This window comes from Neoarius graeffei, chromosome 15 (assembly GCF_027579695.1).
Source record: "Neoarius graeffei isolate fNeoGra1 chromosome 15, fNeoGra1.pri, whole genome shotgun sequence".
Classification (NCBI taxonomy): Eukaryota; Metazoa; Chordata; class Actinopteri; order Siluriformes; family Ariidae; genus Neoarius; species Neoarius graeffei.
In genome coordinates, this window is record NC_083583.1 from 14,594,251 (window position 1) to 14,621,353 (window position 27,103).

Consider the following 27,103-nt stretch of genomic DNA (forward strand, 5'->3'; position numbering starts at 1 on the left):
AGCGATTTTAGGACAGCCCTAAGGTGTTCAAGGTGCCGCGGCCAGTCATTACTGCAGATGATGATGTCATCCAGATACGTGGCTGCGTAGGTGGTGTGGGGGTGGAGGACCCTGTCCATAAGCCGCTGGAACATAGCGGGCGCCCCAAACAGCCCAAAAGGAAGTGTGACGAATTGTTGTAAGCCAAACGGTGTGGAAAAGGCCTTTTTCTCTCGGGGCAGAGGAGTCAAGGGGATCTGCCAATATCCCTTTGTTAAATCCAGTGTCAAATAAAAACGAGCAGTGCCTAATCGATTGAGCAACTTGTCAATGCAAGGCATTGGGTATGCGTCAAATTTAGACACCGCATTGACTTTCCTATAGTCCACACAGAACCGGACCGACCCATCGGTCTTGGAGACCAGGACCACTGAGCTGCACCAGTCGCTGTGGGACTCCTCGATTATGCCTATTTCGAGCATGGCTTCAAGTTCATCCCGGACCACCCTTTTTTTGTGTTCGGGCAGACGGTAAGGGCGGCTGCGCACTACCACCCCTGGGGGCGTCTCAATGTGGTGTTCTATGAGGTGGGTGCGGCCAGGCAGGGGCGAAAACATGTCGGAAAATTCTTTCTGCAACTGGGCTACCTCCGTGAGCTGGGTCGGGGAGAGGTGGTCTCCACAGGGGACCGGAGCGGTGGGCAATGTCAATTTTCTTTTTCGAACCTCCGGCCCCAGCTCCGCCTTCTCCGGAATTACTGATACCAATGCCACGGGGACCTCCTCATTCCAACGTTTTAATAGATTGAAGTGGTACACTTGCAATGCCCCACCCCTGTCCGTTCGCCTCACCTCATAGTCAACATCCCCGACTCGCCGTGTGACCTCGAAGGGCCCTTGCCACTTGGTGACCAATTTGGAGCTCGACGTGGGCAGTAATACGAGTACTTTGTCTCCCGGTGTGAGCTCCCTAAGGCGTGTGCCTGTCGTACAGTCGGGCTTGACATTCTTGCGCCTGCCGCAAATCTCCCGGGTTAAGTGCGTGAGTGTGTGGAGTTTGATGCGCAGGTCGAGAATGTATTGAATTTCGTTTTTACTAGGTGAAGGTCCCTCCTCCCAATTTTCACATAGCACGTCCAAAATGCCACTCGGCTTACGCCCATATAACAATTCAAATGGTGAAAAACCTGTGGAGGCTTGTGGGACCTCTCGTACTGCAAATAACAGGGGCTCGAGTCACTTATCCCAATTACGTGCATCTTCGCTTACGAACTTCCGAATTATATTTTTGAGAGTTTGATTGAACCGTTCCACTAAGCCATCCGTTTGTGGGTGATAGACGCTGGTGCAGATAGGCTTAATCCCCAGTAACCCATACAGCTCGCGCAGTGTGCGTGACATGAATGTAGTGCCTTGGTCTATCAGGATTTCTTTTGGAATCCCAACCTGGGAGATAAAGCGGGAAGAGTGCTTTTGCTATACTGCATGCTGAGATATTGTGGAGAGGCACTGCTTCTGGATATCGCATTGCATAGTCCACCAGAACTAAAATAAAGCGATATCCCCATGCTGACCGATCTAATGACGCGACGAAATCCATCCCAGTTCTTTCAAATGGGGTCTCGATTAAAGGGAGAGGGCGCAAGGGTGCTTTTAGAGTGGCCGCGGGATTTACTAATTGGCATTCGCGGCACACTGCACACCACCGACGGACATCCCCGCGAATCCCTGGCCAATAGAACTGGGCCATTATTCGGGCTAGTTCTTATCCTGCCCCAAGTGTCCGGCCATGGGATTAAAGTGAGCCGCTTGGAATATGAATTCCCGGCGGCTCTTTGGACTTAACAGCTGTGTTATCTTTTCGCCAGTTTGAGTGTCCTGCATCACTCGGTATAGCCTATCCTTAATAATAGCAAAGTAGGGGAAGGCCGGCGTCGCATTTGGCTGGAGAATTTGACCATCGATTACTCTCGCTTGGTCAAATGCATGCCGCAGAATCCTGTCTCATGACTGCTCTAATGGGAAATCCCCAAGGGAATCCCCAAGAGAGGGAGGAGGGGTGGGGCGCTCCTCACTCCGCACATCACCCTGATGCGGTGCTGACATAGATGGCTCTGTGACAGCTTCTCCCGCCAATGCTACTCTGGGGCTTTCCCTAGCTGAATTACAGCAGGACCCACTCTTCACTATGTGCGTCATTAATTCCTTAAACCCCGGCCAATCAGTCCCCAAAATTAGCAAGTGGGTGAGACGAGGGTTAACCGCTGCCTTTACACTATGTTTTTCCCCTCTAAATAGAATGTAGACAGACACTAAAGGGTAGTTGTGAACATCCCCGTGCACACACAACACCTTCACCATTCATGCTCTCCCCAATGCCTCACCTTGCACCAGGCTTTGGTGGATTGAGGTCTGGTTACAGCCGGAATCCACCAAAGCCTGATACGTATCCCCTTGGACACTTACTGGTATTCGATACACTCTAGCCCGATTGAGGGTAATTTCTGGCATGTCGGGGACCCGGACCACCGCGCCCACCTCCATCACGGAGCACTGATGTTGGAGATATCCTGGCTCTCTGCAGCACCAGCACACCGGCCCAGGCTCTCCCTCTGCACCGGTGTTACAGACATCACTCACCTGAGGGGGAGGAGACACAGACAAGGAAGGGGGAAACAGGAGGACACCACAGGCGCGCCGGGCCGGCTGGGGGGAAGCCAGCCCCCACCTCCGCGGTGGGGGAATGGGGCGAGGACAGGAAGTAGAGGGAGGGGGAGAGAGAGAAGAGGAGACATGCCATCCTGCCTTCGGAACGACCACCATGTGGTCCTCTGCCAGCTTGATTGCCTGGTCCAGCGACGCTGGGTAATGACACTGGACCCACTCCGCTGTTCTTTCTGGAAGTCGCGCAACGAATTGCTCCAGTGTCACCAGGTCGATCACTCCCTCGGCGTCGCGGTCATCTGCCCTCAGCTACTGTCGGCAGGCATCCTGGAGTTGCTGCCCGAACGCGAACGGCCAGCCTACCTCCTCCAAGCGCAGCAAGCAGAAGCACTGCTGTTGTTGTTCTGGGGAGCGGCCGACACGCTGGAGGATGGCTCTTCGAAGGTTCTCGTACACAAGCCGGCTGTCGGCGGGGAGCTGCAGCACGACCAGTTGTGCCGGGGCAGGAGGCGCACCGCGCGCTGGTCCACTGGCCAACCCCATGCCTCCACTGCCTGCTCGAAGAGCACGAGGAAGGCTTCCGGGTCGTCGTGTGGAGCCATCTTCGTTAGGGTGAGGTGGGGAGGGTCCGCTCCGGTGGCGGTCGTGGGCCCCTCTGACGCGAGCAGGTGCGGGAACGCCTGGCGGTCCTCCTGTTGGGCCAGCACCAAGACTTTGAACCATTGTTCTTGCTCCTTTCGGAGGGTGACCAGCGCTTGGTGCTGGTTTTGCTGGGCTGTGGCGAGGGCATGGGTCAGGTCCTTAAATGGCGAGGACTCCATGGGGCTGTTCCCTTCTGCACTCTCCCGGGTTTCAGCACCACTGTAGCGAGACTCTGAAGTGGGTGTAGCACAGAAGCATGGCAGGCGGTTGTTTGCGACTTAATTATTTTCTTTATTGCTCCTTTTCAGCACACAACTCAGACTCTCTCTCACAGACACACATATACACACACAGGCTACTAGCAAGCCCTCGGCACCAACCTCCCCTCGCACTCTCCTTTTATAGGGCGCAGTCACTGGAGGAGACACACAAACACACGTAAATTGACAACAGGTGTAGTGACATGACCACTCACCTTCCCTGACTCCACCCTCCATTCACAGACCGACGCTCGGCCACGCCCCCGCTGCCACACAGTGTTTCTCAACCACTGGGCTGTGGCCCAATAGTGCGTCTACCGCCACATACCTGACAGAAAACTTCACAAAGTCTCTGTTAAAACAGTGTCCTGATATGTGCGTGCTGATTGTGGTCAAATCAGCATCAAGTATTTCCCATAATGACTGAGTCCCAAGAGCATGTACAACGTGCTCCGAAGGATCCCTGAATGTAAATGCAGCTTTTAAGTCTTGGCAAAGGTCAGGCTTTGCCGAGCCGCTGTTTTGATGAGGCTCTCGTGAGCATCAAGGATATGTATTTGAGACAAATACATCTCAAGAGGCTTGAAGAAGGTTCTCCGAGCTTTGGGAAGTATTCCCAAACCCATCTGTGAGTATTCGCTGCTTAGTTTGCCAACAAAAACATGGCCACCAAATTTCAATGCATGCATTTTTGGCCACTCATGAGGCGGAGACACAATAAAAAAACAACTCGCGAAGCTCGGAGAACATTCACCATGTATTGCACAACTGGTGGCGATGCTACCAATTTTTCATCGCCATGGATTCGCAAACCCATCGCGAGCTGGAGTGTGACCAGAACCGAACAGCTATCCATTTATAATGTTATGCATTGCTGCTGCTTTCAGTAAATAAGTAAACAAGAAAAGTTGCACAAGGTTTTAACACCTGCTGTCTATCATTTCTTTCAAGATAGTAAACATCTTTAGCAGATAACAGGTTCTACAATGTGGAAAATAAATGTTTTATTACAAAGTCGTACAACCTCGGTTATGTACATAATGTTCCATTTTGCGTCAAAAAAATGTGAACGAGTCTCTTGTCCTACACTACTACCTATTCCTCACACACATTAAAGTGCATTATGGGTTTTTTTGTACTGTCCAGGATGCATAATTTGCACACTATGCTACTGATCAATAGGTCAGCAAATGGTATTGACTTTTGACTGAGTATTTTTTCTTGTTTTGTGTAGAACGTCTGCAGCACTCTGTGGTGCACTGTGGCCTCCACCTGTCACTCAAAACTGGACGGAGCAGTGGATGGCACCAAGTGCGGTGAAGGCAAAGTAAGCCCCTGGATGTGTTTTCTTTTCCCAGCATGAGCCTCGCATGTGTTTTCTACTTCATGTGCTTTTTCTCTCATGATGTAAACAGATTGCTATGTTCAACAGCTGTGTTCAGGTTTTGTTGTGCTTCCTCGTGCATGGTCTGTGTTGCTATCTTGGCTGACTCTGTGTGTGGTGGTGAGGAGTTGTTGTTTTTTTCCCCCCCTTTGTCAGTGGTGTTTGAATGGCAAATGTGTAACAGCTGGATATCAGCCAGAGAAAGTGAACGGTGGATGGGGGCCATGGAGCGAGTGGACATCCTGCACAAGGACATGTGGGGCAGGAGTGCAGAACTCGCACAGGGACTGTGTCAATCCCACGTACGTGAGTCATGCTTATACGTATATGCTTGAGAATTCATTTCAGGTGATTTAAACTGTGTATGAGCCATACGTTTACAAAAAAAAAGTTTAGACATACTAGATAGATATGGTAACCCCATTTCCAGAAAAGTTGGGGTATTTTCCAAAATACAGTAAAAACAAAAATCTGTGATTTGTTAATCCAGGTGAACCTTTATTTAACTGGCAAAAGTACAAAGAAAAGATTTTCCAATGCATTACTAACCAACTTAATTGTATTATCTAAATATAAATAAAGTTAGAATTTGATGCCTGCAACACACTCAAAAAAAGTTGGGACAGAGGCAAAATAAGACTGAAAAGTTTATCGGATATTTAAATAACACCATTTGGAAGATTCCACAGTAAGCAGGTTAATTAGTATCACGATTGGGTAGAAAAGGAGCATGCACCAAAGGCTCAGTCATTGCAAGCAAGGATGGGGCGTGGCTCACTCCTTTGTGCCAAAATTCATGAGAGAATTGTTAATCAATTCAAAATGAACATTTCTCAATGCAAGATTGCAAAGAACTTAGGTCTTTCAAAATCTACAGTACATAATATTGTGAAAAGATTCGCAGAATTCGGAGACATCTCAGTGTTTAAAGAGCAAGGATGGGAACCATTGTTGAATGTGTGTGACCTCTGAGCCCTTAGGCAGCACTGCCTGAGAAACTGTCATGCTAATGTGACAAATATAGCCAAATGGGCTCGGGAGTACTTCGAAAGACCGTTGTCACTTAACACAGTCTGCTGCTGTATCCAGAAATGCAACCTGAAACTGTATTGCACAAGGAGGAAGTCATTCATCAATTCTATACAGAAACATAGCTGATTGCTCTGAGCCTGAACTCATCTCAGATGGACCAAAAGACAGTGGAAACGTGTGCTGTGGTCAGGTGAGTCCACATTTCAGCTTGTTTTCAGGAAAACTGGACATCAAGTTCTCAGTGCCGAAGATGAACATGACCATCCAGTTTGTTATCAGGGAAAGGTGCAAAACCCAGCATCTGTGATGGTATGGGGGGCATCAGTGCTCATGACATGGGTGAGTTGCACGTTTGTGAAGGTACCATTGAAATATTGGGTTTGTAGGGAGACATATTCATCAAGGCAGCATCTATTCCTGGGAAGTCCACGCTTATTTCAGCAGGACAGTGCCAGGCCTCATTCTGCACGGGCTACAACAGCGTGGCTTCGTAGACAGAGTGTGTGTGCTTGACTGGCCTGCTGCCAGTCCAGAGCTGTCTCCTATTGAGAATGTATGGCACATCATGAAGAGAATTAGATAACGGCGTCCACGGACCATTGAGCAGCTGAAGTCTTGTATCAAGCAAGAATGGAAAAAAATTCCATTTGTAAAACTGCAACAGTTAGTATCCTCAGATCCTATATGATTAAAAAGTGTTAGTAAAAGGAAAGGTGATGTAACACAATGGTATTAATGCCTCTGTTCCAACTTTTTCTGAGTGTGTTGCAGGCATCAAATTCTAACTTCATTTATATTTACAAAATACAATTAAGTTGGTCAGTAAAATTATTGAAAATATTCTCTTTGTACTTTTGTCAGTTAAATATAGTTTCACATGAATTAACAAATCACAGATTTTTGTTTTTATTGCATTTTGGAAACTATCCCAACTTTTCTGGAAATGGGGTTAGTAAAATATATGTTTAGTTTGCGATAGCAGTGCTGGCACAAATTGTTACTCTCACTCAGGATCTTTCTACTTTATTATTATTATTATTATTATTACGGTATTATCGTAACGTTTTCTAAGACGCTATTTCTCCTTGAGTTTAAAACCAATCATCACCAAATTTCACATGAAGAATACTTCTGGGCTGAATTATGTTGCTATGACTTTTGGTGCTGATCTGGATCACCAAACCGGAATGATCCATGGAAAACGGGATTTTTTTTCAATCACTTATAACTCTGTCAATTTTCAGGATTTTTTTCAATCAGTTTTTTTTTTTGTTCAGGGCAGCAGGGTACAACTTTTTCTCACTAAGCGTCATTCTCTATCTCTTACTGTTCTGGATCTATAGGGTACAGTGACCAGATGTCCCGGTTTGTAACAGCTAGTGCAAATTACTATGACTTTAGTCACAGTATCTATCTAGTCTTTCTTGTCTTCATCAATGAAAATGTTCTGACAAAGGCTTTTGATTTAATCTGTTTCTCAGGCAAATTTATTTTGCTTTCTTTTTAATTCAAATTAAATTGTTTCCCTAAACAAGTAGTTTTCATTTAGAGCTCAGCTTATTTGGGAATTTTAAGAAAGTTGGACGAAGCTCCTCATGCACTAGTTGAGTGTGCAAATCTTCATGAGCAATCCTGTTTGAAATTTAAGTTTTGATGTGTTTAAGACATTTTTTTGGTCACTGCATAAGTCCGTATAATTCTGTTGCTAACGTCAGGGCCGCTTTCACCTTGTCACATGACATGCTTAAAAATGATGATACAAATTGCAAAAATGTCTGGATATTTTGTTTGATTACCGTATATCATATTCGGCACGTAACCTTTTTAGTTTTTGCAAATTTGTTTTTAACTGTTATACAAAAACATATAAACATATAAATATTAAAATTACACACCATTTTTTTCACATCTTTTTACTTCGAAGACATAATAAGTGCATGTTCACTTAAACACTTAAATGTTTGAGCTCAAACTTGTGCACTTCTCGAAGTAACAGTGAAAAGAGTTGTTTTTATATTGTGTTTTATAAGAGAACATGGGCGACAGCAGGGTTAAATGGTTTGCATTTTTTCCCAACCCAGTCATTTCTTTCCTGATAAGATTATGTGTATGCATGTGTCCATGTGTCCACATGTTTGAAGGACTCTCTTGTTTTTCAGTGTAATGCATGGTAATTGTGGTCGATGGTAGTATTCGTAGTATCACTTTTGGCCAATTTCTCTTAAAATCAAATGGCTTCTACTGAAAATCATAAGCTGCTTGAATATACCAATGGATAAAAAGCTTGTAGAATCTTTGTACCTTGTGTAGATTTTTGGCTTTTGTGTTTAAAACATGGTCCACCAGCAGTATCTGTGACTTTCAATAAGGAGAAAGAAGTCAGTAATGGCAGTGTGTAGAGGATCAGTCTATTCTATTCGTGACAAAAAAACTAATAACAGTGCATTCAAGTGGATTCAGTCTGTAATCTCTGAAAACAGCTCTGTGGTAACATCATATTTCTCATTGTAAGTACAAACACAATCTCAATACAGTGAGATCTCTTTCCTTTGCGTCCTTCAGCCCGAAGAATGGAGGGAGATACTGCCTCGGGGAGCGCCGCAGATACAGGATCTGTAACCGCGAACCATGCACTCGAGGCCAACCCAGCTTCAGATCCATCCAGTGCAGCAAGTTTAACACCATCCCTTATAAAGGCAAATTCTACCAATGGGTCCACATCAATAACCGAAGTGAGCATTATGTTGGTACATGCATGGCTTGTGCTTAATAGAAAATGAACAGCAACAAGATTTCATTATGGACATTATTGGTAGGCTGAATACCATTACATTTTGAAACCACAAATGTTATGCCAATGATCTCATTGAAAAACCGCAACAAGATCTGCCATTTTCTGTGAAAATCAAGTTGTGAAGTTGTATGCAGATACAATGAGATACTATTTATAACAGAGATGGTGACTCATCAAGTCTCAGTCAATTCCTTAATTTGCTGACTTCTTATTGCTGACCTGTGCCTCAAGTTGTGTAGTCATTAAGACCACCAAAACCAACACCAGGTCATTACCAAGATTGAGAGCTTGTATCGAGACCAAGACAAGACCAAGACTTTGAGGGGTTGAGATCAAGTCAAGACCAAAACCAAGGCAGGGTGAGACTGAGTCCAGACCAGTGAGTGTGAAGAGGGCAGGGCAGGAAGGGGTAACAACTGTTAACAGTAATGAAAGTTTCAAATTAGCAATGAGTCACATTATTGGTTGCATTTGAAGCAGGAAATTCCACATCCAATCACAATAACGATGTTAACAAATAAATCAGACAATGCACGGTTAATTGAGTGAAATCTCCACAGTTGTGGTCTTGACCGGTCTTGAAATAAAATCCAGAGTCCTCTATATCTGAGACCAAGTACTACAACACTAGCTTCAAGCGTGTCAGCTTACATCCAGAAAAATGTCATATGTTGTATAAATCATGCATTGTTTACTAGATTGAATTATATATGAGTGAACCTAATCAATTCACACAGGATTAACGTAAACCAGTTACATCATAAAATCTTGCAAGGATGTTTTCATTGACAAGAACGATACTATTATACAGTATCCATCCATCCATTATCTGTAGCCGCTTATCCTGTGCAGGGTCACAGGCAAGCTGGAGCCTATCCTCGCTGACTATGGGTGAGAGGCGGGGTACACCCTGGACAAGTCGCCAGGTCATCGCAGGTTTGACACATAGAGACAAACAACAATTCACACTCACATTCACACCTACGGTCAATTTAGAGCCACCAGTTAACCTAACCTGCATGTCTTTGGACTGTGGGGGAAACCAGAGCATCCGGAGGAAACCCATGCAGACACGGAGAGAACATGCAAACTCCACACAGAAAGGCCCCCGTGAGCCACTGGGCTCAAACCCAGAACCTTCTTGCTGTGAGGCGACAGTGCTAACCACTACACCACCGTGCCGCCCCATTGGGGATACGGTATATAGTATTAAATTAAAACAACTAACCTGTGTGTGGTAGGTTAGTTCAGTGGTAAAGCAGCTGTTCTAAGATGGCAATGACATTTCATTCAGAGCTTTGAAAATACATGATCAAATCATGTTGAATGTACAAAACCAAATTATGTTAATGTAATTCAATCATGTGGAACTGATGTACACATTTGAATTAAAGAGGGCTTTTTTTTGTGTACTCTGGACTCAATTTGGATCCTAGAGCTAGGGACTCAGGATTCAACATGGACTCTAAAGGTACTCTCAACTCAGAGCCTCAAACTAAGATCTATGGACTTTATGAGACTTTACAGTTTGGGACTCTGAACTCAATCTTGATTCTACAGTTCTAGACTTTAAACTCGATTCGGACCTTGTGTATTGGACTTAGTTTGCACCTTGTGTCCTGTCTCTTGGATCTCTGGACTCAGCTCGAGCAAGACAGCTTAGGATTCTGGACTGATAATGGACAACCTGTGACATGACTCAAACCTGTAAAGACTTAGGAAGTTTGCTGAAATATTGTTGTACCTAATAATAATAATAATAATAATTTATTTCAAAGCATTTTACATAGTCTCAATGCTCTAACAATAAAGACAATAATGATATGAACAAATAATAAATTATAACAAATAAAGCATATCTTTATTAGTGTTTACATGTATTCAGAATTATGAAAACAAATTAACCAAAATGAAATCATAAGAAAGATGCTCATAATTAATAATATTGTTCAAAAAGTAGTGCCTTTAGACCAGTCTTGAAAGTTTCATTTGAGTCAGCTTTATGAAAGGACAACGGGAGATTATTCCACGGTCTTGGTCCAGCTGATGAAAATGCTCCATCACTGTAATGTTTGGTGTTGGTCCTTGGAGCAGCCAGGAGTTTCTTCCCATTTGACCTCAGAATGCGAGCATTGGAATATACAGTTCCTCGAAGTATGTCGGAGCGAGTCCATATAACGATTTGTAGACCAGCATAAGTAACTTATACTCGATGCGGGCATTAATTGCCAACCAGTGTAGCCTCTTCAATACATTGATGACGTCTTCACCATTTATGAATTATTCAAGTGAAGCTATTTTTTATTTTACTTCAAGCAAATTATTTTCTCTGTGTGTGTGCAGTGTTTGAGCTTGCAGCATGCAAGAGTGGTACAAGAGAAATCTGGCCTTTTTTTTTCCCAGTAAATCCATGTGAGCTGCACTGCCGCCCGATGAACGAGTATTTCTCAGACAAGATGGTGGATGCGGTAATTGATGGAACCCGGTGCTACGAGGGTAGCCAGAGTCGAGACATGTGCATTAATGGAATCTGTAAGGTTTGTTGAACATTTGACATCCAACTGATGACTCCTGAAAAATCTCCAGTCGAAGGTCTTTGAGAACTTTCATTGTGCAATAAAGGAGAGCAAGCAGAGCAAGAAATGCCATTACTTACAGAATTGTCTGCTTTGGTTCTGAGCACACAATTTTTCAGCCCATTGTGCATTAGGACATTACAGAATGTCAGCAATTAACCCTCAAGTCTGCCAAGTGCCCTAAATGTAAGTTACTTTTATTTTCTTCTCACGTGCTCTCAGAAAAACATCTTATTCATAACTTGTGCATAAGTTGGGCCAGGCTTAAAAAATTTTTTGTTCGTGGTAACCCGGCCGGGTATAAAAAAAAAAGTCAAAAAATTTGCGGGTGAAACATTTGTAGTCAAAAAAACAAAACAAAAAACCTAGGGGCCATTCGGCAGGCCTAAATCGTACACTGTACCCGTATTGACTGTTGCCAAAACCAATACGTGTAGCGCCTAGTGATTGGTCCATTTGACACAGTGAAAGAAAGCCACCGTCTCATTGGTTGTTCAGCGTGTTTGCTAAAATGGCATCCAACGACCATGCCGACTGCAAGTTGTTTTTAATATCTATAACAGTGAATAACGACACTAAAATGCGCAATAAAATGGTGCGCTTTGATTGTTCTAAAACTTTCAAAAGTGTGTTCATGGAAAATGTAGGCAAATATCAAATATCGGATATTTGTATAGAAGAGGATACTGATCTAAGTCACGTACATGTTTTTGTTCGTACACATACTACAAGGGGGGAATGCGAAACCTACTGCCGGTGCTGATGAACTTGAGATTGACTTGACTTCTTAAGTTTCACATTTAACTATGTAGTTTAGATGCAATAACTGCTTCAGTATTACTTTCTGCAGATATTACAATGTCATGTTGTATGTTATAGGTTTGTAACATTTGATACTTTAAAGTTATATATTTCTGTGTCAGTCATAAATTTTTTTCTGGCCCTATGCAGTGTCAGAAAGATTACTGAAGTTGTTCAGTGCAGATCTATAGTTTGATTTAGATATCGAACTTTGTGTTGTGTGTCATTTTGATACTTAACATAAAGTTATGAACTTGTTCTGTGTCGGATATTAAATTTTTCTAAAGCGTTATCAGATTATTTGCATGTCAAATAAAATTATTTGCTGTAAAATGAATTACACTATTGCAAGGCTTGTAATGTATGTAATGTGTGGGTTTTTTATGTGGCCTGTTGGAAAAAATTTTCTCAGAACGGGCAACAAATTTCCTATGCAAATACCTGATGATCTTGAACGAGCAACAAATTTCCTACGCGAATACCTGGTGATCTTGAACGGGCAAAAAATTTTCCTACGCAAATTCATGGTGATCTTGAAGGGGCAAAAAAATTTCCTATGCAAATACCTGGTGATCTTGAACGGGCAAAAAAAATTCCTCCACAAATACCTGGTTATCTTGAAGGGGCAAAAAAATTCCTCTTCAAATACCTGGTGATCTTGAAGGGGCAAAAAAAATTCCTCCACAAATACCTGGTGATCTTGAAGGGGCAAAAAAAATCCTCTTCAAATACCTGGTGATCTTGAAGGGGCAAAAAAATTTCCTCCACAAATACCTGGTTATCTTGAACAGGCAAAAAAAATTCCTACGCAAATACCTGGTGATCTTGAAGTGGCAAAATATTTCCTCCACAAATACCTGGTGATCTTGAAGGGGCAAAAAAATTCCTCTTCAAATACCTGGTGATCTTTAGCCTGGGAAATCCCATGCTGCTTTGCACAATCGTTCCGATCTGAAAAGACAGCATGGAAACTATGGTCTAAAGGCTCGCCTGAGTTAGGGAGCCAATCAGAGAGTGGGGAGGGGTGGAAAGACGGTGACGCGTACTACTCGACAAACGGAAGCTTGTAGTTTATTTGGGACTGTTTACGGATCACATTTAACATGGCAGCGAGCGATACGAACCAAACTTTCGATCAAGCTTTAGACACTGTTCTGAATAGTTTAGAGCAGTAATCGTTCGGTGCCATTGTTTTCCTATTTTTGTTTTGCCTTCTCTTTCTCTTTCCTTCTCTTCTTCACCTCTTCGTCTTCTTCGTCGCTCTAACTACGTCACTGGGTACAACTGCCATGATTGGCCATGGGCTACTTATACGCCAAATGATAGACATTCGCAACGTCTAATAAACGGCCGTTGACAATCGTAAACCACACCTCCCCTACGAGAAATTCAATAGGCGGATTCCAGACCATATTTCACTTGTGATATGGTCTGGTGTTAACCAGACTAGGTGATCTTGAAGTGGCAAAAAAATTTCCTCCACAAATACCTGGTGATCTTGAACGGGCAAAAAAATTTCCTACGCAAATACCTGGTGATCTTGAAGTGGCAAAAAAATTCACTCCACAAATATCTGGTGATCTTGAAGGGGCAAAAAATTTTTTTGCTGCCTACCTACTGGAATTTTTCATACCATGTTACCACCAACAAAGAGTTTATTTAGGCTGGCCTTGTTCAGTATTTATCTCATATTTTGAATCCCTTCAACCCTGTAGTGCATTTATGCTTCTCAGACTCATTCGATAAAGTCTAGGATTTCAAATTCACACCCTTGTTAGAAAGCTGGACACAGAATTCGATACTTTGCTATGAAACTAACACACCCCAGTGTCAAATGAAGTGTGTTTGTTTTGGACAAGAGCTATAGTTTGAGCACAACACTGAGATCATATATTTTTTTACTGATTGAATTTTTTTTAATCATGCACTCAGTATTTTCAGGTGACTTGAAAGAATGTCTTGGCAATGCAGATGGGAACAATATATTCTGCTGGTGCAGTGTCGTGTCAAAGACTTTATCTGACTTGAATTCCATTTCCTTATATAGGCACTCAAACTTTAGGATCAAGGGTTGCTTTTTTGAGAGCACAAACATGCCCAAACTGCTGAGAAATGCAACTGTGGGCAATTTGAAATTCTGCTTGTACTGAAACAGCTCTCCTGAAATTAGCTGTCTGATGTTGGCTTTCCAGTTCAGTCTGTCAAATGGAGTGCGCATATTTTGGCAAGGATAGTCAGCTTCAGAATAAATTACACCCACCCCCACCCCCACTGTAACCCTAGCTGTGTAATCGGTGAGAGGCCGAGGGCTATAGAAACTGAGATCGGCACCACCCAGTGAAAGTTCACGGGACACTGCCTGGGAAGACCAGTGAGAGGGACTTCAGAGTTAATGGTACCATTGGTAAAGATGTGCAAAGGTGATATTCTGGGATAATTTCCTTTTTATTGCCTTTAGGTGACCCAGATGCCTATAAGCTAGGGATTCAACAAGTAACAAGATGCCTGAATTACAGCTATAATTTAAATAATAATTTCCCTAATCCAAACTGGAGGCATATATTATGTTTCAACAAGATAGGATAACAATTTGAAAATGTAAGTATTACATTAGAGGCATTTAGCAGATGCTCTTATTCAGAGCAATCTGCAACAAACCCACAGTAGCCTAAGGAGCAGTTGGGGGTTAAGTGCTTTGCTCAAGTACACTTCAGCCATTCCTGCTGGTCCAGGGAATTGAACTAGCAACCTTTTGATCCAAAAGCTACTTCTCTAACCATTAGGCCATGTAGTGATAAAGCAAGGATCCTAATTAGATAAACCATTGTTACCTCATTTAAGCTATAACAGTAACGGTTTGGCCTTTATATAAACTTTACAAGACTGACCTATCAAGACAATTTCAGAAAAAAAGAGAAATTCTACTTAGAATGTGAGTTAAATAAGTAACATTCCATCTTCCAACTCCTAGCTATTTGTTTTCTTGCCAAAATTATGTTAGGAAAGTGTTACTTTATTTATGCCTTAACTGAGAGAATGCAGTATATATACATTCTATCCACATTCACTGGATATGAGTGAATGTGCTCTACTACTAGGATATCAGCTCATATACCGTGAGTAGAGAAAAGCAAAATGGTGGAGCGTATTGCTCAACAAACCGAGGACGAAATAAAAACTCTACTCGAAAACAAAATACAAAAAAATCAACAAATTGTGCAATAAAAGTATTTGATGGTAAGAGCGTGGTGTTGTCTTTTTTCATTTTTCAAGAATTATTATTATTATAGCACTTTTCACAAATTGCGACCGTCATTTCACCGATTTGTTTACATTCTAAGCGGAAATTGTTTTGTCAGATGTTTTGTACAAAGTTTTTATTTACTGAATTTGCAAAAAATAAAAATGCTCTGTTTCTCAAAATCCAGTGAATGTAGATAAAATAAAACAGTTATTCCACTCAATCTTGTCATACATGGCTTATAGTCAACTCAGTGCTACGCGCCTCGTCGGCTATCAGCTCATGTACGACCTGATTTTGTGGAATAACTTAAATATATATGACCTGACATAATAATTTGTGTAACAGTATCCAAACATTTCAACTCAGAGCTTGTCCATCACTAACATTAGCTAAGTTTGCAAGTCAGCTTGCTAACAGCTAGTAAACTAGCACACATTTGCCACAGTGAATGAAGTTGCATTTGAGTATGTTTCAGAGTCTTGATTTACATCTTCATATTTTTAGAAATACATTTAACAGTTACCAAACCTATCAAATTATACCACAATCAAAAATATTATGTTTTTTCACTAATATTAATTTAATTAGCTAGCTAGCTATCTTAGCATGAATGTTCGTGCAGATAAAAGTTTCCCGGTATCATCAAATTTTCTAATCTGTTTAATACTGAGAAATTTGGATCGAAATTTAAAAAGAAACCTTGCCTTTAGTCTTTTCTTTAAATAACTGGACCTGTATTTAATAAATACAATATAATATTATATTAATATCTATGTAATCAGAATCCACCGTTTGAAAGGAGTTTACCATTACAGTTTTGATTTCATGGGTAAAATATGATCATTATCTTTCCAGTATTGATATGTCATGGTTTTAAGACAGAGATCCTGAGTAAACTTTTAGTATTTTTCCTGGTTAAAGAAAAATTCAAATACAAATTGTGGAAGTCCTATATTACTTTAGCATCACAGTGAGCCCAAAAAAAAAAATAATTACGGATTGAAACTATACTTTATGACAAATTCTAGCATAGCAAGTGACTTTGGTTTCTAAACACTCCTTACAAGCTTGCGTTGAAATGACTGACCTGTACCGTTTCCCAAAAGCATCATAGCACAAAGATCATCATTAAGTGGTAGAGCGAGCAGCACAATGAATGCTCTCTCTCCTAGTTAAGATGCTCTTGGCATTAAGAGGCTTTTGGGAAATCCACCCCTGTCTGTTGTAGAGTATTGGCTGCGATTATGAGATCGACTCCAACGCAGTTGAGGATCACTGTGGAGTTTGTAATGGAAACGGATCCACTTGTGAAACTGTGACGAAGACCTTTGAAGAGAGCGAAGGCCTGGGTATGACATGAATTTTTACTCATTAACATCTCAAGAAGGAGCTTTTGAACTGAATGTGTCATAAAACCTCAAGTTGGGAAATGATGCAGTTTCTGTAACTGCCCTGTGTGTCATGCTACAATTTCTGTCAGATATCTGAATCTGTTATTAGAGAACAGTCCTTTGACACTGAGGTTAAGTTTTAATAATAAGTGTGTGTGTGTGTGTGTGTGTTTTTTTTTCCAGGCTATGTAGATATTGGCTTAATTCCAGAAGGAGCACGGGACATTCGCATCGAGGAGGTGGCGGAATCTGGGAACTTTCTGGCTTTACGCAGCAACAACCCAGAAAAGTATTTTCTGAATGGCGACTGGACGATCCAATGGACCGGAGAGTACAAGGCAGCAGGGACGGTGTTCATGTACGAGAGAATGGGCCAACTGGAGAACCTGACTTCTCCTGGACCAACTATGGAGCCTGTGTGGATTCAGGTAGAGTTCAGATCTTCTGAAAACAGTGCACATTTTTTTAAGTGACAGGTGTTTTGTTTTACACTTACTAAACACTTTATTAGGAACATTATACTAATACTGGGTAGGGTCTCCATTCACTCAATTCTTCATGGCATGGATTCCACAAGTAGGCATATCAGACGCTCGCTGGCTGTGCTGTGAAAACTGTCCATGCAGACGCTCATCTAAGTTTCCAAATCTGTCATTGCTTAACTCTTGAATATTTTCTTTCATGAATACTATCATTAAAAAGCTTATAATCTCTGCTTTCCAAAGCAATGCATCTCATTAAGATCTGCTCAGTACTTTGGGAGTAACGGCAGGTTGAATTCGGTACAACGGAGTAAAAACTCTGCTTTCCAAAGAAATGTGTCTCATTAAGATATGTTCAGTACTTTGGGACGACGGGAAACTGCCGGTGCTTTTTGAGTCACGGGAAAGCGGTCAGGCTCTCTCGCTATCTGTCTTCTGATTGGTTTCCAATGAGATTACTCAATCAGATAACTTTTACAGGGATGTCCTCTCACTCTCACTGTTTCTGATGAAGTATTCAGCAAAAATTTCCATCAGCTAGTTTTGACGTTATGATTCACGGGAGACTTTGAAGTGAGTTTTCATAACTTTACCGACTTATTTTTTCAAATAAAACTGATTCCTGTAAATAAATAACTATTTTAGAATATAACTGGAGTTGTTTTGATGAAAAATATTGAGATCTTAGTGGTCAGAATGAGATTTTAAAAAGCCAGAAGTCAGAAACGCGAGTGTCAGTTTCAGTTCAGCTAATTGGAATTGTTTATTGGATGTGGATCACACAGTTTTTTCGAGGTTCGCCTTGAAAGCTATGAATATTATCATTTATATTATTTAATATAAACACTAGTAGGCCCTGCTTAGAAATACAAAGCCCTATAGAGCACAAAGAGGATATTAGAAATAATATTGTCTTACTTTTTTCTATTTTGATAGAGAATGGTGGATGTGGTGGCACGGTGGTGTAGTGGTTAGCGCTGTCGCCTCACAGCAAGAAGGTCCTGGGTTCGAGTCCCGGGGCCGGCGAGGGCCTTTCTGTGTGGAGTTTGCATGCTGTCCGCGTGGGTTTCCTCCGGGTGCTCCGGTTTCCCCCACAGTCCAAAGACATGCAGGTTAGGTTAACTGGTGACTCTAAATTGACCGTGAGTGTGAATGGTTGTCTGTGTCTATTTGTCAGCCCCGTGATGACCTGGCGACTTGTCCAGGGTGTACCCCGCCTTTCGCCCGTAGTCAGCTGGGATAGGCTCCAGCTTGCCTGCGACCCTGTAGAAGGATAAAGCGGCTAGAGGAGATGAGATATTTTTGATATTAAGAATGGTCAATAAAATCAATCAATCAATTATGCAGTTTTTATAATTAAGATTGATTTCTGCTTCTTTGTGATGTATAAATGAGAGTTAAGATCAGCTTTATATTGCACAAATAAAGCCATTTGGTGAAACTTTGAAGAAGAGAGTGTACCAATTTAACGGTTTTACCCATTTAGCATAATTACGACTAATTAAACACTAATTTGCATAATTCTTTTTTACTAATTTTTCAAACTTTGTATTCAGTACACAACCATCTATGTGCCTGCCAATTTACATGTAAATATCTTGAAAAATAAAAAAAAGTTATGAAGAAAAAACATTTTATCTCATTCGTTAATGAGGCCCATTTTGGACCATGTGATCGTCATACAGAATATTACAGCAGTTTTCTAAAAAATTAAGACGTTTTTTCAATATTTGATTTGTAATATCTCATGAACGGATAAACATATTTTAATTCTGTAAAAAAGTATGTTGTTCTGCATTCTCTCTTTTGTCCTCTTTTCTCTCTGTGCTCTCACGGAAGGCGGTCACATTCTCTCCCTCTCCCTTCCCTTATCTTTCCTGCTTCTGCTGTCTCGTCTGTCTAGTGTCTATATTTCTGAAAGACTCTCTCCGCATTGCTCTCCGAACTAAAAACCATGGAATTGATAAACTGGTCTCTTCACGCAATTGACACAATCTTCTCGACGAGAAGCCTGGGTTCGGGGGAACCAGCCTGTCCTGCTGGAACGTTTGCAGCCAGCTACACGATGGACGCATGGGAGAAGTGGCGGGTCGTATGCCTGGCGATTCTTTCTGTGGAGGACATTGAAGACATCTACCTATTTGGAACCATGATTACAGGACTTTTGCTGATTGGATTAGGCATTGCCCTGGTTTATCGAGGAAATCAGAAAACGGTGACAGCTGTTCAAAGCCCCACGACATGATTGAAGCGGTGGGCAGAGCTGTCATCACTCAGACTGTGGCTATTCAGAACTTGAACCGCAACGTGGATAATATCTTGGAGAAGCTTTCGGCTTTGCAATGAAAATTAGATCGTTTTGGAGACCAAGATGGACATAGTGGACATGCGGCATAGGTGTGCAAAAGAATGTGTCTGCTTGCTAAGACCAAACAAATTCCAATCTTATCTATTTCGGCTCCCTAGCCATCACTGGCCTTGGCCAAGGTTGTTACTGGGACAACAGTTCCCCTGGAGAACACTGCTATTAGGCTCTCTCTCATATTCCTTCCCCCACTTCCCGCGGTCGTTGCTTTCACCCCCAGTGTGACAAGCGGGTGCATGACCAGCGCCCTCATGGCTGCAGGAGCGGACGGCTGCTTGCTTGCGCTGGGTTACCTCTACCTCCTCCCCTCCCCCCCTTACCACCCCTGATCTCCCCCCTTCCCCCCAAGTCCCGTGTTTTCGTGTTGTAATGTGTACTTGTGTTATTTTGTGCTTATGTGGTTTTCATGTTGTAAAGTGTACTTGTGGTTTTTTTGTGCGTATGTGCTGAGGTTTTTTTAATGCTCCCACACTGTGCTCCTCACAGGAGCATAGGGTGGGGGTCGCTTTTTTTCTCCTCTCCTTTCCTTTTGTTACTCTGTAATTTTCTTTTTTCCCTGTCTTCCTGTCCTGTCTACTCCCCCTCTGTCAATTATTTGTATGTATGTAAGGACAGGTTGATGGTCAATTTCACTGGTACAGTGATAATAAAGGGTTCATTCATTAATTAATTCATTCATTCAATAGAGCAGTTTCAAGCAATTTGGATTGAATTTTCACCTGATATGCCTATTGTGAGAACCATAATCGGTCCATGTTGAAATGATTCAAGTCAAAGTCCCTCCCACGCCAGGATCTGGTCTTCCCAGGCAGTCTCCTGTCCTAGTACTAACCAGCTCTTGAGGCACATGGGTGTGGCGCTGATTTCCATTTCAGTAGCCCTCGACCTCTCACCTATTATATAGCTAAGGGGGCTAGTCCTCTGGTAACTGCAAGAGTTTGACTCTCCACTGCCTTGCCAGATGGCAGTAAGTACCATTTTTCTGATGGTCTTTGCTATGACCCAACCGCGAGTAGAACTCATGATCTCCAAGTCAGGAGGTGGACATGCTAACTACTAGGCCAGCATGCGGTCTGTTGACACAGTTGCTTCATGCAAAATTCCTGCAGATTCTCCCATCCTGTCATATCCCAAACGTGTTCTGTTGGTTTCCAATCCAGTAACTGGGAAGGCCAGTGAAGAACATTTCCATGAAACCAGTTGCTTTCTGACATGGTGCATTAACACAACTATCATGCTGGAAGTAGCCATTAGAAGACGGTAAATGTGGCCATGAATGGATACACATGGTCAAGAACAATACTCAAATCGGCTGTGGCATTCACCTGATGATTAATTGTTATTAATGAGCCCAGTGTGTGTCAAGAAAACATTCCTCACGTCATTACACCACCTCCACCAGCCTGGACTGTTGACACAAGTTATGTTGGGTCCATGGATTCCTGCTGTTGCTGCCAAATTCTGACCCTACCATCAGCAGAAATCAAGATTCTTCGAAACAAGCTACGTTTTATCCAGTATCTAAGAGTCCGGTTTTGGTGAGCTTGTGCCCACTGCAGCCTCAGCTTTCCGTTCTTGGCTGCCAGAATTGGAACCTGACATGGTCTTCTACTGTTGTAGGCCATCAACCTCAAGGTTTGATGTGTTGTACTTTCTGAGATGCTTTTCTGTTCAACACAGTTGTACAGAGTGGTGATCTGAGGTACTGTAGCCTTTGTCAATTCAAACCAGTCTCACCATTTTCTGTTGATCTCTTTCATCAACGAGGCATTTACAACACGGGCGATTGCTCTAAGACAACGAGGGAGGCTCAGCCTCCTCTAAAAATGACGAACATCGTGTAGGATGAATTGCGCTAGGCTTATGTTATAGCCGACCTTATAACATTGCTATTTCAGATCCAGAATCATAGAAATATATATGCTCAACCCAACTACAGTGCGAAATCATTCCGTTATAACTTTCCCCAGTTCGCCTAATGTGTGCGTGAGTTTTTCCCCCTCGTGACAACGCGATGCAGCCCAGCCTCAGTGGACTTCAATGGCATTTGGGAGCTATGCGCTTTTCAATATCAAAATGCAAGACGATTATTGGACAAATACTGCGAAAACGCCCGCCCACTGACTCCCAGCCTCAGTGGACTTCAGTGGCATTTGGGAGCTGTGCGCTTTTTAATATCAAAATGCAAGACGGTTATTGGACAAATACTGCGAAAACGCCCGCCCCACGGACTCCCAGCCTCACAGTGGGAGGGACATGGCAAAGCTTTCCGCGAGGAGACTGGTGATTGGTGAAAGCGGCCGAATATCTTCTTTGATTGACAGCTCGTTTCAAATATAGACAGGCAGCGGTGAATTTCAGTTCAGTCCCATGCGGATTCGCAAGTGCTGTGGTGTATTGTAAGAGATCAGCTTACATTTCGATTTCATTCATTACATATGGTTTCTACCAGCTTTTTTAGTTTGTATATATTTTCATTGTAAATAAAGTGTAAATATAGTGTTGTCAAGTTTGCTATCTTAGTTCCAGAAATTTCATTTATTTGAGTGACTGAACTTGAATTTGAGGGGGCTAGTCAGCTAGCAAGAAAGCTGCGCACAGATGCCAAGCATTGCTGATTTAATTTTGGCGAAGCCATTTGCCAGTCTTCCTTTCGAGGAAAAAATTAAAATTAAAGAGCAGGGTAGACCAACACCTCAAATTGACGGTGAAAAAGGTAGGGAATAATACTCGTTCCTTTCAGCTCTCCTGGTACGAGAAAGTGAATTGGCTAACAGCAAGTGACCCACATCAACAACAGTAAATAGGCTACTTTAGTAATATGTCATGGATGGACCAAAAATATAGAATCTATTTAAAATGTTTATGCTGAGTATATTATATTGGAATATATATTTCTCTGGATATGAATTAAACACAGCTACAATTTGGAAAACATTTTTAAACAAAAACACAGCCGAGAACATTTCACACTACAGACCTGGATTAAAAGTGAAGGGTTATCAAAATTGTCAATAAAACATTTCTCAGTCAAAATAAGTAAAATATAGGGAAAGTGTCATTGAATGAAATGTGTGGCACCCAGCTCTATGTTTGGCTCCCCAAGGTCAGTGCTTGTGCCTATTCCAGAACACTCTGCTGTTACTGCTGAGGTTCCTGTCAAAGAGCTGCTTTCAATAATGATCAATTTTTAAACAACATGCCACAATTTTAAAATATAAAATGTTAAAATATACCCCCCCAACACCACCATCATGTATATTGGACAGTAGGCTAATGGGCCAAAAGAACCTGTTATTTCACAGTTTGTGACCCTGCCAACAATCAGCCAGATCAGAGGCAAGAGTATGGGCAAAATTGATGTGTTTTTTCTTTTTTCTTTTAAAATCTGGAAATATCGTAACCAACCAGCCTCCCCTGTTTGAAAGACTACCAGCCGCCACTGATTTACAACCATGGAACTGCTGTTCTCTGGATGTTTTTTTTCTTTACTGCACCATTCTATGTAAACTCTAGAGACAATTTTGCATGAAAATCCCAGGAGATCAGCAGTAAACACAAAATAATCAACCAGCCCATCTGGCACCAACAATCATGCCATGGCCAAACTCACAGAGATTGTTTTTCCACATTTTGATGTTTGATGTGAACATTACCTGAAGCTGCTGGCCGATGTATGCATGATTTTATACATTGCACTGCTGCCATATGATTGGCTGATTATAAAATTGCATGAATGAAGAGGTGTACAGGTGTTCCTAATAAAGTGCTCAGTGAGTGTACAGTGTGAAGGAATGAGATGGAGCGTAGTTGACAATCCTAAAGAAGTAAATACTTTATATATTTATCTCAACTCTATCACATCACACATCACATCACATTATCTCTAGCCGCTTTATCCTTCTACAGGGTCGCAGGCAAGCTGGAGCCTATCCCAGCTGACTACGGGCGAAAGGCGGGGTACACCCTGGACAAGTCGCCAGGTCATCACAGGGCTGACACATAGACACAGACAACCATTCACACTCACATTCACACCTACGCTCAATTTAGAGTCACCAGTTAACCTAACCTGCATGTCTTTGGACTGTGGGGGAAACCGGAGCACCCGGAGGAAACCCACGCGGACACGGGGAGAACATGCAAACTCCACACAGAAAGGCCCTCGCCAGCCCCGGGGCTCAAACCCAGGACCTTCTTGCTGTGAGGCGACAGCACTAACCACTACACCACCGTGCCGCCAGCCGGCGAAATGTCAGTAGCAATTTGTGAAAAATGCTATAATAATAATTCTTGAAAAAAAAAAAGATACATTCTACCATCAAATACTTTTATTCCATATTTTCTTGCTTTTTTATTTTTTGGGGGGGCTTCTTATTCTTCTTCAGGGTCTTTTGGCTGTTGGCAAACCGACTTAAAGGTGCATTACTACCACCGACTGAGCTGGAGTGTGGAACAGAAGCTATTGGGGGGAATACCGATATTCTTTTAGTGAGGTCTGTTTCTTTGAAATACTTGATAACAATTTTTGGAGTTTTGTTTTCAAGTAGAGTTTTTATTTCGTCCTCGGTTGGTTCAGCAACACACTCTGCCATTTTGTTTTTCTCTACTCATGGTATATGAGCTGATATCCTAGTAGTAGAGTAGCCAATCAGAGCGCACAATTGCTCATAGCCAGTGAATGTGGATCGAATAAATTGACAATATACTGGACCAGATGTTTTGTTTTGTTTTGTTTCAATGACTGCCATGAATGTTCTCATTCTCATATTACATTAGACATATAATTAATAGTTATTCTACAAAATTGAGTCGTACATGAGCTGATACGTGCTGAGTCGGCTATAAGCCATGTACGACGAGATTGAGTGGAATAACTCTTTTATTCTATCCACATTCACTGGAGTTTGAGAAATGGAGCATTTTTATTTTTTACAACTTTGATAAAGGTGGCACGGTGGTGTAGTGGTTAGCGCTGTCGCCTCACAACAAGAAGGTCCGGGTTCAAGCCCCATGGCCGGCGAGGGCCTTTCTGTGTGGAGTTTGCATGTTGTCTGTGTGGGTTTCCTCCGGGTGCTCTGGTTTCCCCCAAAGACATGCAGGTTAGGTTAACTGGTGACTCTAAATTAGACCTGGGCATTCTATGGCCTGCAGGCCACATCCAGCCTGTTGTGTGTCCCTGTCTGGCCCGCGAGGCCAATTACAAAATAAATGGGGAAACCCCCATATTCCAAGTGCAATATAATGGTGCAACTTTTATTTTGAAAGCGCTACGTTCAGGTTTACGTTCGAACGTGCGAGCTGTGAGCTGTGCGTGAACGTCAACTGCAACAAGTGAGGATAGCCAGCACATCGTCAGTCAGGCATGTCAGCTAAATTGTATATATAATAAATAAATGTAAATAATAAATTGCACTGATTCAATGACTGGTTTTGTTTTCTTCTTTATATGTAGCCTACACCACAATTCCACATAGCCTATGAATAAATATAATATTAATTATGTATTGACATGAATATATATTAAGTAGGGTGGATTCAGGTAAATTGGGCCATCAGGTAAACTGGGCCACTTACGCACTGAGCTTTTCATCTCTTCCAATTTTACTGACCAATCACCACAACTGTATTTAAATTGTTGCAACATTACTACTTTATTTGCTTTAAGTCATTTGGATGCCATAATATTTCTGTGATGAATGAATGAATGAATCTTTATTGTCCACAAGTGTGGAAACTTGTCTTCAGTTTCACCACATAAAAAACACATATGACTCCATTTCATGTAAAAATAGTAAGGAATACTACTCTAATAAATAGATGATTAAATTAAGTGTAAAAATTTTAAAATGTAAAAATAGTAAGGAATACTACTCCAATAAATAAATGATTAAATAAATAAAACAAGACTCATCTTGGTTTGCAAAAGTCGCCTGTGTGTTGGATACAATTCCCACTTTGTTTATCATATTAACTGCATTGGGAACAAATGATTTCTTGTATAGGTTTTTAATGGCATTTGGTACTCTAAAACGCCTCCCTGAGGGTAAGGGGATGGGCTGGTGTACCCCTAAAAGGCAGGGGGGGTCTTTCCAAGTTTGCAAAAAAAAAGTGGCCCAATTTACCTGAATTCACCCTATATTAAAAAGGTGTGCCTTACATCTGGTCAATAAAATTACAACCTAAATTTATCGTGGCCCTCTGACATAATTTTGGTTTCTCATGTGGCCCCTTGTGAAAAATAATTGCCCACCCCTGCTCTAAATTGACCGTAGGTGTGAATGGTTGTCTATGTGTCAGCCCTGTGATGACCTGGCGACTTGTCCAGGGTGTACCCCGCCTTTCGCCCGTAGTCAGCTGGGATAGGCTCCAGCTTACCTGCGACCCTGTAGAACAGGATAAAGGGGCTACAGATGATGAGATGAGACAACTTTGATAAATAAAAACTTTATACAAAACATCCGACAAAATAATTTCCGCTTAGAATGTAAATAAGCCGGCGAAATGTCAGTCGCAATTTGTGAAAAAATGTTGTAATAATAATTGTTGAGAAATAATTTAAAAAGACATGTTCTTACCATCAAATATGTTCATTCCATATTTTGTTGCATTTTTTGTATTTTTTGGGGTGGTTTTTTTTAGTAGACTTTTTATTTTGTCCTCTGTTGGTTCAGCAACATGCTCAGCCATTTTGTTTTTCTCTACTCACGGTATATGAGCTGATAGCCGAGTAGAAGAGGAGCCAATCAGAGCACGCGATTGCTCATATCCAGTGAATGTGGATAGAATAATAAATAATATATTGGAAAGCTGCTTCAGTGTGCAGTGTTGCTTAGTACAGAATAAATGATCGATAATTTTTTTATCTTTACTCAAAGACTGAACTCCTAAAAGACTGCTTTAGATGTATTTGTAGTGTCTGGGATTTTTTTTTTTTTCTTGTCTAACACGGACAGGGTTTTTTTTTTTTTTGGCACGATGCATTAAATTCTGAGAATGTCTCATCACATTATCTCTAGCCGCTTTATCCTTCTACAGGGTCGCAGGCAAGCTGGAGCCTATCCCAGCTGACTATGGGCGAAAGGCGGGGTACACCCTGGACAAGTCGCCAGGTCATCACAGGGCTGACACATAGACACAGACAACCATTCACACCTACGGTCAATTTAGAGTCACTAGTTAACCTAACCTGCAGGTCTTTGGGGGAAACCGGAGCACCCGGAGGAAACCCACGCGGACAACATGCAAACTCCGCACAGAAAGGCCCTCGCCGGCCCCAGGACCTTCTTGCTGTGAGGCGACAGCGCTAACCACTACACCACCGTGCTGCCTTCTGAGAATGTATAAAACGAATAATCATAGCAGATTTGTGTTTTTCGAGTGAAATCCGTCTATCTTTAGAACGTTATATGATTCTGAGTGTTAGAAGAGGTCTTTAATTTAAACCAGAGTGCTGTGTTCTCACCACATGAAAGCGCAGACAGGATTCA

At 42.1% G+C, this 27,103-nt stretch overlaps 1 protein-coding gene across 1 annotated transcript in view; it reads left to right on the forward strand.

Moving 5' to 3' along the window:
* The window catches only part of LOC132899192 (A disintegrin and metalloproteinase with thrombospondin motifs 7), a 222,861-nt gene that overhangs the window by 95,385 nt on the left and 100,373 nt on the right, over positions 1 to 27,103 (forward strand). Inside the window, exons 10-15 of the mRNA XM_060940894.1 lie at positions 4,779 to 4,871; positions 5,085 to 5,230; positions 8,523 to 8,692; positions 11,158 to 11,291; positions 16,604 to 16,724; positions 16,950 to 17,194. Coding sequence (XP_060796877.1) covers positions 4,779 to 4,871; positions 5,085 to 5,230; positions 8,523 to 8,692; positions 11,158 to 11,291; positions 16,604 to 16,724; positions 16,950 to 17,194 — 909 coding nt within the window. The remainder of the gene's footprint in view (positions 1 to 4,778; positions 4,872 to 5,084; positions 5,231 to 8,522; positions 8,693 to 11,157; positions 11,292 to 16,603; positions 16,725 to 16,949; positions 17,195 to 27,103) is intronic.